The sequence below is a fragment of the Sylvia atricapilla genome, chromosome 22 (assembly GCF_009819655.1).
Source record: "Sylvia atricapilla isolate bSylAtr1 chromosome 22, bSylAtr1.pri, whole genome shotgun sequence".
Lineage (NCBI taxonomy): Eukaryota > Metazoa > Chordata > Aves > Passeriformes > Sylviidae > Sylvia > Sylvia atricapilla.
The window spans coordinates 5,876,739-5,894,766 of NC_089161.1; the positions used below are offsets into that span (position 1 = coordinate 5,876,739).

Sequence of the window (18,028 nt, forward strand, 5' to 3'; positions counted from 1 at the left end):
GGAAGCAAGTTTCCAACAAGTCAAGTTCATCAGGGCAGATAAATCCCTGGCTGGGCAAATACAAACACACTTGATACTGGATGGCTCCAGCCCTAATTCTGTTCCCTACTTATACAGAGACTGGACCTTGGAGAGAGAGGGAAAGGCACAGGAATGATGTTCATGGCAGAAAAAGGGCGCAGAGTAGAGATCCTCCACACAGCAAGAGCATTTACTCCTCCAAAGACTCCAGAGTGTCCAGGGCATGGGAATTGCTGCCAGACCCAGGCACACACAAAGCAAAGGCAGCAGAAACACTGCAAGAGCTCAGTAAGGTAAGAAACAACAGCGCACACTTTGGTTGGGTCAGATCAATGTCACAAAGGTCTTTTTCTGCAAGTTTTCCCCCCAAGAGCTCATTTCCCCCAGTTCCCCAGGCTCTGTGCTCTTTGCTGCACCAGAACAAGTGCTGTACCAGAAGTTCTGCTTCTGTGCAGAACCCTGAGCACAGGTTACCCTGTGATGATTAGGGGTATTAGCCATTGTCATCCACTCAGAAACTGCAGGAGCAGCCAGTGATTTACCATGCAGGAGAGTATAAAACACATCCCCAAGGCAAGGACTGTTCCTCTTCGGGAAATTCCACTTGGAGTTCCACAAAACACTGTTTTCCACGGTCAGCAATGGAAAGAGCTGAATTCGCATTTAAGACACCCCGGAACCAACGCTCCACAGCCCAAAATGGATTAAGAAAACCCACACAGCCACAGAAGTTTAATTTATTATGCAACAAGCATAAATAACTTTCTCCTCAAGTTCCTCTAAACACAATTATAGCCATGAAATTGAATGCTGTTTCATAAACACGGCTGTTGTTATTTAGATTGATGTCTCCCATTCTCCCCACCAAAGGGTATTATTTCATTGAAGGAAAAACACAGGCAGGTTAAAGAGCAGAGCATCACACTAAGTTCCTTAAGCAGGGGCTGCTGCACAGTCCCTCACTTTGCTTGGAGCATTATGCCTAACTGGAGAGTCTGACTCAGCCTTGGACCCTGGGGCAGCTGCCACCACAGAGCTACAACAGTTAAGAACAACGATCAGCGGGATTTGAGGATGATGTGCTTCCACTATCCTACGTACAACTGTGAGGTTTTTAGTGCTGCTGACGCTCACGTTACCAGGCAGCATCTCATCAGGAACTTTTCAGTCTGTCATTTCATAGCTCAGAAGAACATGAGTTTCAAACCACCCTAGTTTGTTCTCATGAACAGAGACTGCAGGTCCCTTTATCAGCTTGGATCTGTGTGTTGTTTAAATTGTGATGTCTCTATGTAAAGTGCAGCCAGACACGGCCTCCTCCCAGCCACCTCTCTGAAAGGAATCTGCTTCACTCAACACACAACTTACAAGCCAATTCCCAAATGGGAACAAAACCAACCACGTCCCTCTGGACACCTGCAAGGTCCATACAACCCTCCCCATCAGAGGGTAGGAAGCAAGGGCATCTCCTCTAGCAGGGACAGAAAAGCAGAGTGGTTAACACTTGCTGGAGAGAAACTCAAGCTCCTAAACACAGGCCTGCAGCTGGTTCCCTAAAGCACTACAGGACTCCAGACAGACAGAAAGGACAGGTTCCTATGTGCCTTCAGAAAGTGCCATTTATGTGGGATGCTTGTGTTCCAGGTGGTTCCTTCACCCAGAGTGGCTTCTCCAGGCCAGCAACAGGAATATGGCTGCCCAGAGGTCTTCAAACTCGAGATTTGCCAAAAAGCACATCTTCATTTTGGTTTCTACCTGGCTCTTCTCCGCCAGCCTGTTGGTGAGCAGGGTGGCTGCAGACTGGCAGAGCAGCCAGGCGATCATCTGGTCAGGTTTCAGGGACCTGGATGCTACAACACTGTCACCCCAGAGGCTCAGGTGCAGCACGTTCGCAGCCACTCTCGCAGACAACCTCTGCAAGGGGAAGAGGAAAGGGGAGGGGAGATTAGCTGATGCTGCTGCACTCGGCCACATCACCAGAATGGAGGACTGGCACCTTCAAAACTCCCTGGGCCCCTTCCTAAGGCACCACCCTGTGAATTAGAAAGCTCTTTGAGACTATTACTGTATATATATATATAATGTTGTGTGTAACCCTCCAATGCGAGGTCACAACATCTCCTGAAATCCCTGAAATGACTCAGCACCACTCAGCAAAGATTTTTTTGGCTTTCATCCTTATGTTGTCCTTTGATCCTGCAGTGAGATCTGGATTAACCCCTGCACCTGCAGCCCTCCAAGGCAAAATGATCTGCACAGATACTCCCAAAGAGGATATCTTGAAGGCAACAGCTTCTTACCTTGTTGGGATCTCTCTGGAGCAGCATCTTTATCACCTGCTGCACCTCGAGGGGCACGTGGTCGGGCAGGCTTGGCAGCTGCTCCTCCCGGTAACTTCTGCTTTCCAGAGCCGAGTCCCCGTGGCCATAGAAAGGATTGGGCAGGCCCAGGATTTCGTAGGCAATGGCTCCAACAGCCCAAGCATCAGCTTTGCTGTAGTTGATCACCGTGCCTGGACCAGGTGACGCTGTGATCACCTGCCAGAAAGAGTGGGCTACTCAAATAAACACCTCGAGTGCAGCCTCTGTGCTGAAATTTGAGTTTTAATGCTCAAACCAGCATTTTCCCTGTAATAAACTTAGACACTGAATCCAAAGGTAGGTTGCATCTGAATCTGTGGTGCAAATATTCCCTATTGGCATGCTCTAAGCCTCTGGCACTGCTCAGCCCACTGGGATGCTGGGAGGAGTCTGAACATTGCAGTGAGGCTTTAGCCATTGCCCCGACCAGCATTCCCAGAGTGCCAAGGGCTATCTCCTGCTGCAATTATGGAGAATCATGGAGACCTGCAGAATAACAACCAACACCATGGCAAGGTGCTCTAGGTCCAGCAGACAGTTAAGGGTATCTTGGCTTTTATTAGGCTTATTATCAGAGAAATAAAAAGGAACTGTAAATAATTTCACAACCACCTTGAACTTCAGCCAAAAGCTACTGTTGCAACACAAGGACTGCTGCATAAAACTCTTAATAGTTATATGGAAAGGGGCCTGAATAAAGACTAAAGACTAAATTTGGGATGGAGGGTGGCTGACTCTGCCTTTTAACACCAACTGATTACATTTCACCTGTTAGAGCTCAAGGTGTCAATTTGACATAGCCCAGCACAGATGTTCACCAAGCCTAACTCAAGGTAGGACACAAACCTTCTATGCCTCCAAAACTTAGTCCCAACAGCAGGACAAGCAGAAAACCAGCACCACAAAGCACTGCTACAGAGGGATTTACCTCAGGTGCCATAAGGCAGCCGTTGCCACCCCGATCCACATAGGAGCTGGTGAAGGGCAGCCTCAGGCCGACGTTCTCATCTGCCAAACAGCAGCCAAAGTCAGTGATGACCAGCCAGGGGCAGCCAGCTGTGAACAACACAGTTAGGGTTCAGTTTGGGAGGACCTGGCAGCACAAAACATCACATCACATCAACACCCAGCCTGGTGTCCCCTGCAAACTGACTGAGGGGGCATTCATGAAGACTCTGGGTGAAGATACTCAGTAGAGTAACCTGGTCTAGTGAGAGGTGTTCCTGTCCATAGCAGGGGGCTGGAATGAGAACACCTTTAAGGTCCCTTCCAACCCAGGCCATTCCATGATTTTATGATTCTAAATCCTGAGCCCTGGGAAACAGAGAATCCTCTGTGTCACCTGCCTCTCGGGCTGGTCTCCAGGAAGGCAGGGTGGATTCCAGTGATCTCTGTCTCTCTCCCTGATATTCTTCAGTCAAATTCTTCCACTCCTAATTGCACAGACCTGCCTGCCTCCTATTGCTTCCTGCTGATTTGAATCTCACACCAAAAAGGAGCTCAGGTAATTAAAACTGCTGTTACAGGCTGACAGAAGAACACACTGATGAAAATGCTGCTTCCCTTCCCTGCCAACCCATGTTTCACCATCCCAGGGTGCAGCACTGTTAACCTGGCAATGGGGTAGGATTTTAAGATGCTCCCTGTACTCTTTGGCTTGGGAAAGATAACAGAACCAAGAGCCTGAAACAAAGGCTCCTGCAGCATCCCAAATGTGGTGTTCCCGGATGTTCTAGTCAATGCTGGCTGTGCTCATACAATCCATCACCTCAGCAATACACTATGTCCATGTTAATGATCCAAAACCTCAGCCACAGACAGGATCAATGACTTGCTGCAGTGACAGTAAACACTAGGCTAAAACCTAAACCTGAGATTATTCAAAAGATGCTTTGATGCTTCCTTCCCCAAACACGCAGCTGGGTGGGACTTCCCCGAATACCAACATGACCGAATGACTTCTGTGAATTAACTGGCATTTATCCTCAGGGATCTACATACCAGAATCAAATTCAACCAGAATGTTGTCAGACTTGAGGTCTCTGTGTGCTATTCCATGTCGAACAAGGTGGTCCACACCTTCCAAGAGCTGCAGAATCATCACTGTGGAGAGGCGAACATCTGGAGTGTTCTCCTGCAGATACTGGTGCAGCGTGAAGGGGTAACTAGGCAGAACAAGGAAAGAAAATGGGAATTAGTATCCTGGAGGCTTATCACAGTCAGTTCATTCGCAGTGTTGGCTGATCTCATTACTGATTCTACTCCACCTCTAGCAGTGTGCTCAGACTAGGGGTGAAGTTCAGGCTTAGAAGGGCAGACAAATGGGGACAAACTCCACATTTCTCACTTTAATTTGGGGTAATTATTAAAAAGAACGGTCTGTCTTCATTGTGGAAGCACAGTCAGAACCTCAAGGACTTGGAACAGGTCCTGGGAGGCGTTTCCAAGAGCATACTCTGCTCTCTGGCAGCAGCCCAGAGCCAAGCTTTGCAGGGACAGAGCACCCAAGTCACGTTAACCAGCTTCTCTCCACCTACTTCTTCATCACCAAGAAGAGTGTGCGGCTGTGACCGATCCCTCTGGGGTTCAGGCTCAATGGAAGCACGTCAGGATAGTCAGCAAAGGCTCCAGGCAGCAAAGGGACAGAGGACGTGAACGCTCGGATCACCTGGATTATATTCGGATGAGGCTGCAGCTTCTTCCTCCCAAGGACAGCTCTTCTGTGCAGAGGAAAGACACCACACATTGCACAAATCCCTCAGTTGGTTCTGATGGATCACAGCCACACTGCTGTTATTGCTGGAATTACTTTTCATTATTATGGCCTGTCCTCCACACCAAAGGGTTCCCCAGCAGTGAGCAAACACGTTTGTTCTGCACTGGAGGCCTCATCAGAGGGAGATTAAAGCTGCACAGGGTGGATTACAGGACTGCACGTTAAGCAAATAGTCAGACACTCATCCTGGAATCCATTCACTGAGCAAGAACATGGGCAGCAGTTTCATGGCCCATTTCCCAACCAGCATCTCAGCCCAATGTTTCCCAGGTGGATGCAGAGCACCTGCAGTCTGTATGACCCACTGCAGCAACAGGCACCTCCCAGCACCTTCTCCAGAGCTCAGAATCCACCCCGGTGCCTCCCAGAGCAAACTCAGCCAATCAAGGCCTCACAGAGGCCCTGCTGTAACTGGATTTTCCTATTCACAATGGCCAAACAGGAAATAAGGTGCTTTACCTGCACTACAAACAAAGCTTTGATAAAAACCCTCACACGTAACATGCAGCTTTCATTTTACTCAAGCCTCACTAACCCTTCCATGCTGCTAACAAAGGCAGAGCCAGGAACAGGCTGCTCCTCCATTCAAAAAAAGCTACAGCAACTCTAGAGAATAACACCCAACTGCAATTACTTTGTTAGACATATAATAAAGGTCAACTTCACACTGCGAGTATCAATTTAGACCCTCTATTTTATGGCACAGGCAGGAAGATCTCCCTACCCTGAAAAGCAGGTTACCTATTTGTCTGCAATACAGATCTGTCATCCCCTGAATGTCAAATATCCCTTTGGCTGCTCTACTGCATTCCCAGCCAGCACAGCATTCATTATTCATTTGTATTGGCAGCCGGGTGAATTTGAAATTTAAATCAGGCAATCTGGGCTGTGGACTCCATTGTTTCAAATGGAACAAAAAGATGCATTTCTGAACAAAAAGATGGCTAACTTGAGGTAATTTAGAAGTTTCCATGAGATTTTCCACCTTCATGCTGTTTACTCACTTCCCACTCAGGTGAATGAGTAGGAACTGAGTAATTTCCATTTTCTTTCTCAGCAGTTTTCCTGCACTAAAACAGTTTCAGCTTCCCTGTCCAGCACCCATTTTACATCAAACCAGTCCTCAAACCTCACAGTCAAATTGTGTTACAATGAAATCATTTGATGTTTAATACACTCAAACTGTTACTGATTGCAATGATGCAATTAAAAAGCATCATAATACAAATTTAAATGGTGTTTAAGCGGTGGCTCAGCAAATGCCATCACATCTCAACACAGGGAAGCTAAGACACAGCCACAGACACCCACCAGACCCTGGCAGGACCCCAAATGCTCCCAAATTATTGGTGCACCCTTCCAACCCCCTCTGGACCACACAGTTTAGCGATGCAATTCTCTGCATGCCAACAAACTTAACAACCCCCAGGTTTACCTGCTTTCAGCAGCTATTCTAGAAAGCCCTGGCCACCTTCTTAACAGTGCAAATTCATACAATATTAATCAAGGGATAAAATTAGCACCACTCCATACCTGCGGCCAGAGACAGCTCCATATTCCCCGGACAGGGCAATGCCCGTGGCTGGGACGAGCTCTCGGCCCATGGCATCGAGGATGGCTTCACTGGAGGAACCAGCCTGCAACAACAACACCACCTCACGTTGCTTTCAGCTCCAAAATCATCTGACCCACACACAAGTTGAAAGTAAATAATCCTGATGCTGGCACTGCATCTGGAGCTGGATCGACTGAGAGCAGATTCCAGGACTTCCTTGCCTTGAAAAATCAAGGAAGGCAGTTAACTACCTAAAGAGTTCACCAAGGGAAGCCACAAGGCCTTTATTAGCAGAAAGAAATCTATTTGTCACTTCAAATGCATCCTTGATGGTCAGCAATCCAAACTACATCTTAACCCTCACTTTCAACTTCTAAACCCAAGTGGAAGAGCCCACAGCTAAATGCCAGGGTACTTCTGGAGTCCAAGGGATTCCAGATCTCGGCATTTTGGAAGATTCTCTTGAAATATTCACTTCTCACATCAATGGGGAAAGCCACGTGGATTTTTTTAAACATAGAAGAGCTGCACTGAAGAACTGGATTGTCAAGTCACCTGGGCTGGGAAACACAGGGGCAGATCTTGGACAGTCACCTCACAGCAAGGGGACACAGCAGGCAGGTGACTGTGCACCCTGAGACCACAGACTCAGCAGGAAGAAAAGCCACCTCTGTCCTGACACTGACAGGACGCCAATTCCTAAATCACTGGCAGCAGTTGCTTTCCCCTTCTTAGACCTTTTCAATAGAGCCAGCCTCAGAAAACCTTTTCTTCCCAAAACATCACCTCCGTACCCAACAGCTCCAGCAGCAGCTCTCAGTGCCGATTCCAGAAGATGATGAACGCTAATTACCTCACTCTGGGAGTCTTCACTAACACTCAGCATCTCCAGTGTCACCTACCAATAGCTTTGTTGTGACACACTCATCCTGCACTCCGTAATTAGCGCTTTCAACACCTCACTGTTAAACATTCCAGCCAGAATTCCCCAGCAACAGCCACGGGGGATTCAGCTCCGACTCCTTACCGAAATGTTCCACATCATTTTGATAGCTAAGGGAAAAGCCCCTTTGGGTTGATGCTTCACTACAGGCTCCTCTTCAGCCCCCTGAGAAGCTGAGGCACGATCCTGTTGCACGGCTGGGAGACGGCTGCTCTCCACACGATCCCGAGGACCGGGACAGAAGGGAATAGCAGCTTCGTACACGGCGGCACTGCAGCCCTTCCCGATGGGTTGGCCGATGAGATATTCCTCCAGCTTGAAGCCCTGCCAGCGGGAGGAGCTCAGGGGATCTCTCTGTGGCTTGTTCTTCCCAACAAACACGGTCTGAAAGGAACGTGAACAGAAAAACTTGCTCAGTTATCCCAGCGAAAGGAGGACTTGGTGTTTCAGTGGTGTTACACATCCTGGTGGGTTGGTCCAACACGAAAGTCTCAGACTAACCATTAGACTCAAATCACTGTAACCACATGAAAGATCATCTGCAGGCCACGTATTTTTGTCTGATACAATTTACCCCTAAACCAGTCTTTTCTAAAGGTGCCCTTTTTGAGGGAAGAAGAGGAACCAGGAGGGGGAGTCATGTGCCAATTTAGAATATAAATATATTTTGCCCAGAGAAATTGTAGCTGCCCCATCCCTGGAAACATCCAAGGCCAGGCTGGAAAGGGCTTGGAGCAACCTGGGATGGTGGAAGGTGTCTCTGTCCATGGCAGGGGTGGAATAAGATGGGCCTTAAAGTCCCTTCCAGCCCAAACCATTCCACGATTCTGTAGCTGTGTAGAGAAAAGTTTAACTGAACACTTCTGAAAACAGATGCATTATTACACTTTTTTCCCTCTCTATAAATATATCAGGCAAACAGCATTTAAAAGAAAATCCAATTAAAAGCAGCAACAGGAAAAACAACAGCCTTTTTTGTGGCAGTCGACTGCAAGGGCTGGTTAATTTGAGGAAGAGTGAATCCATGATGGGAGGGAGCTGGAGGAGGAAACCAAGAGATGTGGGAAAACAACACACAGGAGGCTGTCCTGGAGTTTCATCACAGTTCATGATCCTACAGGCCTGGTGGTGGCCCAGCTGTCACCTGATACAAACAAGTCACCTTCTCTGTGAGCTGCAGCCCCAATGCACCGGTGACACCCTGGAGATGTGTCATCACACAGACCCAAAGACACCAAATGGAACAACCCAGCGAGGACAGAGAAGAGAAAGGATCCTCAGAAACTTCATGGAACGTGTCTGCTGGTCGGTGGAGCAGGTGACAGCTGGCTCTGAGCGCCAAAGATCTATTTTTACCCAGGAAATATGTTCAGCACCATCCGTCCCCTGTGCCCTGCCAGCACGGCCTGGCCCAGCACCACAGGGTCCCCGTCTGTCTCAGGCAGAGGGGACAGACCCAGGGATCAACATCAGTGTCCTGGGACATGAGACCCCCATCCCCTCCCTCTGTGGGGGACAGGGAGTGAGGGTCCCCTGCTTTCTAAAGTACCTGCTTTAGGGTGATGAGGGGCTGCTGAGTGAGAGGCTTCCCCAAGACCCTATTTTTGGGGAGAAGGAGGTGCCTGTGGGGCTGCTCCCAGCAGTCCCCAGCTTTGGGGAGGTGCTGGAGGGCTGCTCATTGCAGCACCCCCATCTTCCTTGGGGAGAGATGAGGGGGCTCCCCAGTGTGCCCTTCACAGGGGCTGTCAGGGGGCTCCCCAGAGCAGGGATCCCCCTTTCCTTCAGGAGGGGTGTCTGAGGGGCTCCATACCCCTCCCCTTTACCAGGGGTGTCCGGGGGACTCCCCACAGCAGTGACCCCCCCAGAGAGGGGGGCACCTGAGGGGCTCCTCACAAGAATCCCCCTCCCCTTTATGGATGATGTCTAACGGCTTCTCCGGAGCAATGACCCCCATCACCCCTAATGGGGGCTGTCTGAGGGACTCCCCAAAGCAAGGACCCCTCTTCTCTTCATGAGGGGGCGGCTCTAAGCGGCTGCCCACAGCATTGACACTTAGTGACGTTCATGGAGGGGCGTTCAAGGGGCTCCGCACATCAAGGACCACCCTCTTTCATGAAGGATGTCTGGAGGGCTACGACCCTGTGCCCTTCTTGCGGGGGTGACTGAAGGTCTCCCCCCCAGCCACGTCCCCCCTTCCCCCTCACGGAGGGCGCCCCCGGCGCTGCCCAGAGGGATCCCGGGCCGCTTCCCACCTGGATGTGACGACAGGCCGCCTCAGCCCGGCGCTGCTCCTCCAGGCGCGGCTCCACCAGCCCCAGCGCCATGGCCAGCGCCAGGCACACGCCGCCGCGGCCTCGCCGCGCAACGGCCGCCAGCCCGCCCGCCGAGCCGCGCAGGAAGAGGCGGCGGGCGGCCGGCAGCCAGGCCAGCCAGGGCCGCCATGGCGCGGGCGGCGCGGCGGAACCGGAGAAGGAGCCGGGGCGGGGGTCGGCGCGGGGAGCGCGGGGGGCGCAGGGAGCGCGGCACCGCGGGAGGAGCCGCAGGGCCCGCGCCAGCAGCAGCCGCACCGCCATGGCCGCCGCGTCAGGGCCAGGGGCGGGGCGGGGAGCGGGCCAATGGAGAGAGGCCCCGCCCAGAAACACGCCCACGGGGCGCGAGGCCACGCCCCCGGGACGGGACGGAGAGGGAATGGGAGGGGAGAGGGACATGGAGTGGGGCAGGGAATGGGGCACGGAGCCGGGAAACGGGCATGGGATGGGGCACGGAATGGGGCACGGAGCCGGCAAACGGGCAGGGAATGGGGCACGGGATGGGGCACGGAGCCGGGAAACGGGCAGGGAATGGGGCACGGGATGGGGCACGGAGCCGGGAAACGGGCAGGGAATGGGGCACGGGATGGGGCACGGAGCCGGGAAACGGGCAGGGAATGGGGCAGGGAATGGGGAATGGAGCCTGGAAACGGGCATGGGATGGGACACTGAGCCTGGAAACGGGCAGGGAATGGGGAACGGAGCCTGGAAATGGGCATGGGATGGGGCAGGGAATGGGGCACGGAGCCTGGAAACGGGCAGGGAATGGGGAATGGAGCCTGGAAACGGACATGGGATGGAGCAGGGAACGGGGCACGGAGCCTGGAAATGGGCATGGGATGGGGCAGGGAATGGGGCATGAAGTAAGCCTTGGAGCCAGTGTGGAGTGGGCACTGAACAGGGCATGGAAGGGGACATGGAGTGAGGCATGAAATACCACCTAGAAGGGGCATGGAATGGAACATGTAGCAAGGCATGAAGCAGGATGTGGAAGGGGAGGTGGAGTGGGGCATCAAGCAGGGCATGGAATGGGTCATGGAGCAGGGCACAGAACAGGACACAGAGCAGGATGCAGCCAAGGTAAGGCCTTGTGCAATGCAGGGCATGGAGGACACAGCTGGGAGTGCCTTGGCATGGAGCAGGGCACTGCCCTGGGAACAGCCAGGGCACAGCCCAGTGTGTGGAATCATCAAAGAACAGAATCACAGACTGGTTTGAACCAGAGGGGACCTCAAAGCCCATCTTGTTCCACCTCATGCCATGGGCAGGGACACCTTCCACTATCCCAGTTTGCTCCAAGCCCCATCCAAACCTGACCTTGGACACTCCCAGGGATGGGGCAGTCATAGCTTCTCTGGGCACCCTGTGCCAGAATCCCTTCCTCCCCTGCTGCCCATCCTGTGGAATCAGCCCCACGGCAGAGGCACATCCAGCCTCTCATCCACCAGCATCTCCTAGTCCTTCCCAGCAGGAGTGTTCTCCATCTTCCAGGCAGTATGGATACTGGAGGATGCCCTGACCCAGGTGCAGCACCCTGCACTCGGCTTTCTTGAACCTCATGAGGTTCCCAGGTCACACCCAGCACCCCCCAGCCCTGCCTGGGCTGCAGGACAGCCCCAAGACCCCACTCCCTGTATTTCATCACTTGCTACAACTGCAGGAGATAAACCAGACCGCTTTTATTTGACTTGGGCATGACAGAAATGCTCAACCCAGCCCTGGTTGGGAAATGTAACAAATTAATTTATCATTGTATTATAAATCAGGAGTATGATCAACAAATAGCATTACTCTGGAAGCACAAAACCCTCCAGAAGTTCTCAAAAACTCCTTGTCCTCTTCTTCACCCCAAAGAGAAAAAAAGCAAGGAAAACAAGCTGGGGAGAAATGAGCAAAGGACACACTCAGGGCGATAACCATCCTGTTCCAGCAATCTACCTAATCTGGATTGGCTCACTAATTACTTCCGGGCCTGAAGGACCTTTTCCTTCTTGCTTTCGCTTCTTTTTAGAGCTGAAGGATCCAGCACTTTCCCAAGCAATGGTTTTGCATTATTCAGGAGTGGTTTCTGTACCAAAGCCTGTTTGAGCTGTGCATCAAACCCATGTCCTCCCTTGCCTACAGGGATGTCTGGATGCCTTTTTTTACTAATAACAGGGAATTTCTACAATTTGATTTTGCCATTTCCTCGGGGCAAGGTGGAGCAGGAGTCTGCGAATCAACACTGAATCAGAAGATGAGTCAGAGGAACAGGCAACTTAACAGTATGAACACATTTCCCACTGTGTTGTTCCCAAAAAGTTGCTTAAAGGCTGAGGAAATTGGGGAAAACCATTGTCCCCTGTGCCTAAGGGCAAAGGCTGGTGGTGACCATGCTGCTCAGACCTTCTTCAGGTCCTCAGGGCCAAAGGAGAGTGGCAGCAGCTCCTCCAGCCTCTTGACAATGTAGGTGCCATCTGCCTTGGTCAGGTAGACATCCCAGTCTGTGCCAAACTGGAGGAGGAGAAAGAAGAGCCTGATGAGGGAGAAGAAGGGAAGAACCTGCATTTCTCCCCCAAATTACTCATATACCCCCTTTTTTTTTCAGGTTCACAGGGAGAATCCCCCTCTATTGCATGTATTTTGGGTTGGCTTATCAGCATTGTTTCCCCAGAGGGTATTTTGGGCTCAGATCCTGCGTTTTTACCCCACCTGCTGAATCTGACCATCGAGCAGAGCCCCACAACCCATTAAATATTAACAACCCAAAAACGGGCTGTGGGTGCTGGGATTCCTGCAGAGCAGGGAGACAAGAGCTGGACAGGATCTGTGGGAAGCTCAGCTTTTGCAGGAAAACCCCCATTTTCAGGCTTGGCAGAGCCAGAGCAAGGACTCAAGGGCAAAACCCTGCACCTGGAGGAATAAACCCCCCTGGGGAGGGCAAGCTAATGGATTCCCACTGAACACCCACCAAGGGTTGGAATACCCCTTTCCCAGCAGATAATGGAATTTGAGGAGCCTGGAGCCAGCCCTGGGGCTGAGGATGGGGGATTGCACCCTCCTTGGTACCTCCAGGTGTTTTAGGGGGAGATGCCTGGAGTCAGGGGATGGTGTCTGGGGTCAGGGAATGAGCCACAGAGCCCCATACAAACTGTCACCTCTCTCATCACTTGTCTGCAGGCGCCACAGGGCGTGATGAAGTGGTCCCCCATGTCACTGCCAAAGGAGAAAGGCACAGAGCTCAGTCCTGAGGTCAGAGGAGGGGAGAACACCTGCAGGAGACTTTCACGCCCCAATAAATACAGAACAACAGATTTGCCCCCCAATTCCTCCAAAAACACCATGCAAAAACTTTATATCCCTTCCAAAAAGATGGGGCTGCTGCAAAAGCAGCTGTTCCTGAAGAGCAGCGAGGCTTTTCCTGCTGGTTCCTCATCCCATCCCTCCCCAGTCCAGCTCTCGGAGCACCCTCACCTGGTGATGGCCATGGCCTTGAAGCTGGTGTGCCCCTCGGAGATGGCTTTTTGGATGGCAGTGCGCTCAGCACACACCCCCAGACTGTGGCAGGCGTTCTCCACATTGCACCCTGCGGGGACAACCCCAGCGTCAGCCACCCCAACCCCCACCAACTTAAGGAATTTAGAAGGAAAAGCCATTTTCCCTGCTTCCCCTATTTATTTCCCCATCCGCCGTGATCTTTGGCTCTGTCCCAGCCGGCGGCTGCCAAGAGGCAGCGGGGGAGGACACACAACACCCGCACCCCGCAGTGACCCCTCTACACCCTAATACATGTCCCAAGGCTTGCTGAGGGCTCCCCAAAACCCCCGGGGGTGGTCTCAGGTCCCCATCTTACCCGAGAAGATCTCCCCGCCGGTGGTGAGCAGTGCGGCTCCCACCGGGAAGTGGCTGTAGGGGCAATAGGCGCACTTTTTGGCCTCCCAGCTGCGGCGCAGCAGGAGCTGGAGATTGTCACCCTGGGGCTGGCCCGCGGGGACAGCGGGGACCGGGTGCTGCCCGCCTCCCTCCATGCCTGCACCCGCCTGCCCTGCCCGCTGACGCCGCGGTTAAATATTTCCTCGCCTGGAAAATAGGCTGGCCGGGACGCCGGGATAACGCCCCGGCACGCAGCCGAGCTCCGGGAAGCATCCTCAGGGACAGCCCTGGCCCCCAAAGCATCGTGCTCAGGGATTCCAACATCCTCTCCCTGCTTGCTGCCTCATTTTTATTTTTTTTTTTCCAATTTCTCCTGTTTTCTTTATTTACTTCCTCCTTTCTCTGTCCCAGCAGAGCATTTTTCCGCTGCTGTCCCGGAGGTTTTTTTCATCCTCAGTGCAAAACTGGTTTTGTGGCTCCACAGGAAAATGTCATTAAATCATTCCTGGGGGGGCGGAAGGAATAACAGCTTCTGATCAGTGAGATCAAAAGAAATAAATTAATGTGATTGAAAACATAAAAATTAATATCTGTGTATATCACATTTTCCCAGGTCTTCTAACTACAGGCAGCAGGGGAAACTGGCTGAAAACACAGGTGGTCAAAAGCCCAATTTGAGATGCCCTCATGCTGGAGCCCAAATTCAGTTTGGCCGGTGATTCCACGGGAAACAGCCCACAAAAGGTAAAGGGCTCCCAGGTGATCATCAAATTGCTTTTTAATTAAAGATTTCTCTATTTTTCCCCTTGCCTAAGGAGCTTCCTGCCCCATTTTCGAGCTGTAAGAACGGGTGTCACAGGCCCCAGGGATTTATCACTGCGATTTTTGTCCAGTTTGTTGGATTTTGACCTTTCCTGCTGGTTCTGCCAGCAAATCTTGTTGCTGGGTCGCTGCTGAGGAGCCACAACAGGCTGGGAAGCAGCATCCAAACTGGCTTCTGATGGGGCTGAAACTCCAGGAGCTGAAACAGAGCATGGGACAGTGAGACCACCACAGGCACCCCAAGAAATCAAAGCCTGGGGTGCTTTGATTGGTATTGTCCAAGGGGTAACCAGGAAACCTGCCTCTCACACACTGTGAGGGTGCCTGTTCGCTCTGGAACCCAACGATGACACTTCACTACTTGCCAGGGCAGGGAGTGAGAGGAGGGATTGGCAGACCTGAACCAGCCCACAACTCTTTTTCAGCTTTTAAGTGCAAATCCAGGTTGTTTTCCCCTATAGAAATGAGGCGTGGAGTCTCCTTTGCACCCCAAAATCTGGGAGAAACAAGGAAAACCAGTCCAAGGGCAACTTGTGGGTGGCACTGTGGGATCAAACCAGTGACCACCACAGCCCCCCCAACCCCAGTAATGTGGGATCTGTAAATAAAGAAGCTTTCAGGGTGGGTTCACACCTGCCCTCTCAATATGAACACCGAGCAAGTAAACACAGTCCTCACCTCAGTCAATGAGGACAAGAATAGAAATTATAAAAGACAGAGGCTATCATGGACAGAAATCTTCCTCATTAACCCTAATTCCCTAATTGCCATCTCCCCAAAACCATCCCTGCACCGGGAGGAAACCACACAGCCCATGTTTGCATCAGAAAAGCTGAAAAACAGACAAATCCATGCATTTTTTATTATTTTGGCTGCAAAAACCTATGAGGCTGTCAAGGCCGCGGCAGTGAGAGAGTGGGGCTGGTGCTGTCTGCCTGTGAAGCTGCTATTTTAAGGTTGTATTTGCTTCACTCAAACTGCAGAAAATCTGGGAAGCTGCTGGGAAATGGCTTCCTGTTCCCTGCAACACCCCACTCTGATTTTCTTCCCCAAATGGACTAAAAGTAGGGGCACGTGGTGTTATTTTATCCCTTTCTCCTCCCCGTTTTTCAATCCCAAGGCAAACAGAGCATACCCAAGGCTGGGGGTCTCCCTGCTTTATGTCTAGATGGTAAAAAAAGAAAAAAACAAAAAGTGAAAATCCGGGTTTGAGCCAAAGGCACTGAATCCTGAAGAGCCTCAGACTCCACTGCAGGGCTGAAACCTCACAGTCCTCCCCAGAAATCCCCACTGAGCTGTGCTATGGGGAAATAACATTCCATTTCTCCTGCAGAGAAGCTGTCCTAGGGCCTTGGCCAGAGATAAAAGCAACAGGTTAAAAGCCAGCTCAGCCCAAAAGGAGAGGAGCAGGAAGGAGGTCTGACTGGCTTGGAAATAACAGGGGCGAATGGGAGGTTTGGAGGAAAAAATTCCAGCAAACCTGCAGGATCTGCAAATCCTGGCACACACCCTTGTGCAATGTACTGATTTGGGGGGGAGGGAAGGGGGGAACCCACCTTTTTGTCGTTCCAATATCAGAAGCCATCACCAGACCCTCCCAAAATCATCCCCTCCCCGAGTGGGAAATTAGGGAATTTCCCCTCTGGCCGGTGGGTTTCCGCGCTGGGGGTCGGGCTGCCGCGTGGGGATGGGGGGCTCGATTTCCCCCCCGGTTTCCCATCCCTGCCGGGGCACGGAGCGAGCGCACGGAGCCGGCGGGGGCCGATCACCGGCGGGGGCCGATCACCGGCGGCTCCCCGCGTGCTCGGGGAGGTGGAGCAGCCCACGGAGAGCCGCGTCCCCGCAGCCGCCGCCGCCGCCGTCGCTCCCGCAGCATCAGGCGCAGGCGGCACCCGGAACGCGGCGGCTCCTCGGCTCCGCATCCTCCGTGGGCAGCCGGCTCGGACACGGCGGCCGCGTCCCGCTGCCGGGCCAGGGGCTTCACCCCGTGCGCGGGGCCGTGCGGGGACACCCCCCAAACCGGCTTCGGGGCTTGGGGGGGGTGGTCCCGCGGCTTGCGAGCGAGGCCGGGATTAGCGGAGCGGAGCCGAGATGCTGCCCTGGCGCCGGAGCAAGTTCGTGCTGGTGGAAAATGAACGTAAGTGCAAAGGCAAGAGCCTGGGGCCGGGGCTGAGCTACGCGGCGCTGCTGGCCGGCTTCCTCCGCTCCTGCCCGGACCTGCTGCCCGAGTGCCCGCTGGAGCGCCTGGGCAGCGTCTTCCGCGGGAAGCGCCAGAAAGTGGAGCTCAACAAGGAGGACCCGACGTACACGGTGCGGTACCTGGGCAACGCCGTCACCCTGCACGCCAAGGGCGAGGGCTGCACCGAGGAGGCGGTGGGCAAGATCTGGGCCAAGAGCGAGGCGGGCGCCGGCGGGGCCAAGATGAAGCTGACGCTGGGCCCTCATGGCATCCGCATGACGCCCTGCGAGAAGGGGGCCCGCCGGCCGGGCCACGCGTACCTGCTGCACCGCATCACCTACTGCGCCGCCGACCGCCGGCACCCCAAGGTGTTCGCCTGGGTGTACCGGCACCAGGTGAAGAACAAGGCCGTGGTGCTGCGCTGCCACGCCGTGCTGGTCTCCAAGGCCGACAAGGCGCGCGCCATGGCCCTGCTCCTCTACCAGACCTCGGCCTCGGCCTTCAACGAGTTCAAGCGCCTCAAGAGACAGAGCGATTTCCGCCACGTGCAGCAGCAGCTCCTGGGCGACGCCATCGTGCCCTTGGTGCCCCTGCGCAGGCTGCTCAACGCCAAGTGTCCCTACCGCCCGCCGGCCGAGCGGGCCCGCTGCGCCCCTCGGCTCAGCTCCATCCTGGAGGAGGAGGAGGATGAAGCCTTCGGCGCCGGGACGCCCTTGGGGGACCCCGAGCGAGCGGCCGTGCTGCGGCTGGCCAGCGACATGAGGGGCTGCAGCCTGCGCGGGCCCCGGCCCGCCGTGTGCTGAGCGCCGGCGGTCACCGGCCATGAGGTGCCCTCCCTGCGCCCCAACCTGGTGCTGGACCCTCCTCGGGGATCAGTCTGGACAAGACAGCGGCTCCGTTTGCCAGAAGACCCGTGGTGGGGGTGGGTTTGCACCCCAGGGACCCCCTCCCCCGGCCCCGCACATGAACCTGCTCTCGTGCCTCCTCCGCAGCGGCCATCAAAATAAAATTAATGTGTGTTTTCTGCGGTGTGACGGCGCCTGTGTCTCACCCGGACCCCGGAGGACGACAGAGTGAGAATGAAGCTCGGCACTGAGGCAGTTTGGGGGGTTTATACTGCATTTACCCCTCGAGAGGCAAGCCAAGGAGGGCGGGCTGTGGGGTCCACAGTGCTTTCCTGCGGCACCGAGGGCTGGGGAGAGCTGCTCCGT

The 18,028-nt window shown here is 53.5% G+C and overlaps 3 protein-coding genes across 3 annotated transcripts; 1 reads left to right on the plus strand and 2 right to left on the minus strand.

Moving 5' to 3' along the window:
• Positions 1-742: 742 nt before the first annotated feature.
• On the minus strand, positions 743-10,235 carry PINK1 (PTEN induced kinase 1). Its single transcript, XM_066334383.1, has 8 exons — positions 9,908-10,235; positions 7,740-8,039; positions 6,691-6,794; positions 4,919-5,101; positions 4,383-4,546; positions 3,310-3,437; positions 2,322-2,558; positions 743-1,935 (listed from the first exon to the last, which is right to left on the minus strand). Exons 1-8 carry the CDS (start codon positions 10,226-10,228, stop codon positions 1,675-1,677), a joined length of 1,698 nt encoding a protein of 565 aa, XP_066190480.1. The 5' UTR covers positions 10,229-10,235; the 3' UTR covers positions 743-1,674.
• A 1,407-nt stretch (positions 10,236-11,642) lies between these two features.
• CDA (cytidine deaminase) lies at positions 11,643-14,054 on the minus strand. The gene is made up of 4 exons (XM_066334173.1): positions 13,797-14,054; positions 13,418-13,529; positions 13,102-13,159; positions 11,643-12,457 (listed from the first exon to the last, which is right to left on the minus strand). The coding sequence occupies exons 1-4, from the start codon at positions 13,969-13,971 to the stop codon at positions 12,344-12,346; spliced, it is 459 nt and encodes a 152-aa protein (XP_066190270.1). The 5' UTR covers positions 13,972-14,054; the 3' UTR covers positions 11,643-12,343.
• Positions 14,055-16,637: 2,583 nt separating this feature from the next.
• Positions 16,638-17,901, plus strand: FAM43B (family with sequence similarity 43 member B). The gene has a single exon (XM_066334174.1). It carries the CDS (start codon positions 16,730-16,732, stop codon positions 17,618-17,620), a length of 891 nt encoding a protein of 296 aa, XP_066190271.1. The 5' UTR covers positions 16,638-16,729; the 3' UTR covers positions 17,621-17,901.
• Positions 17,902-18,028: the final 127 nt, after the last annotated feature.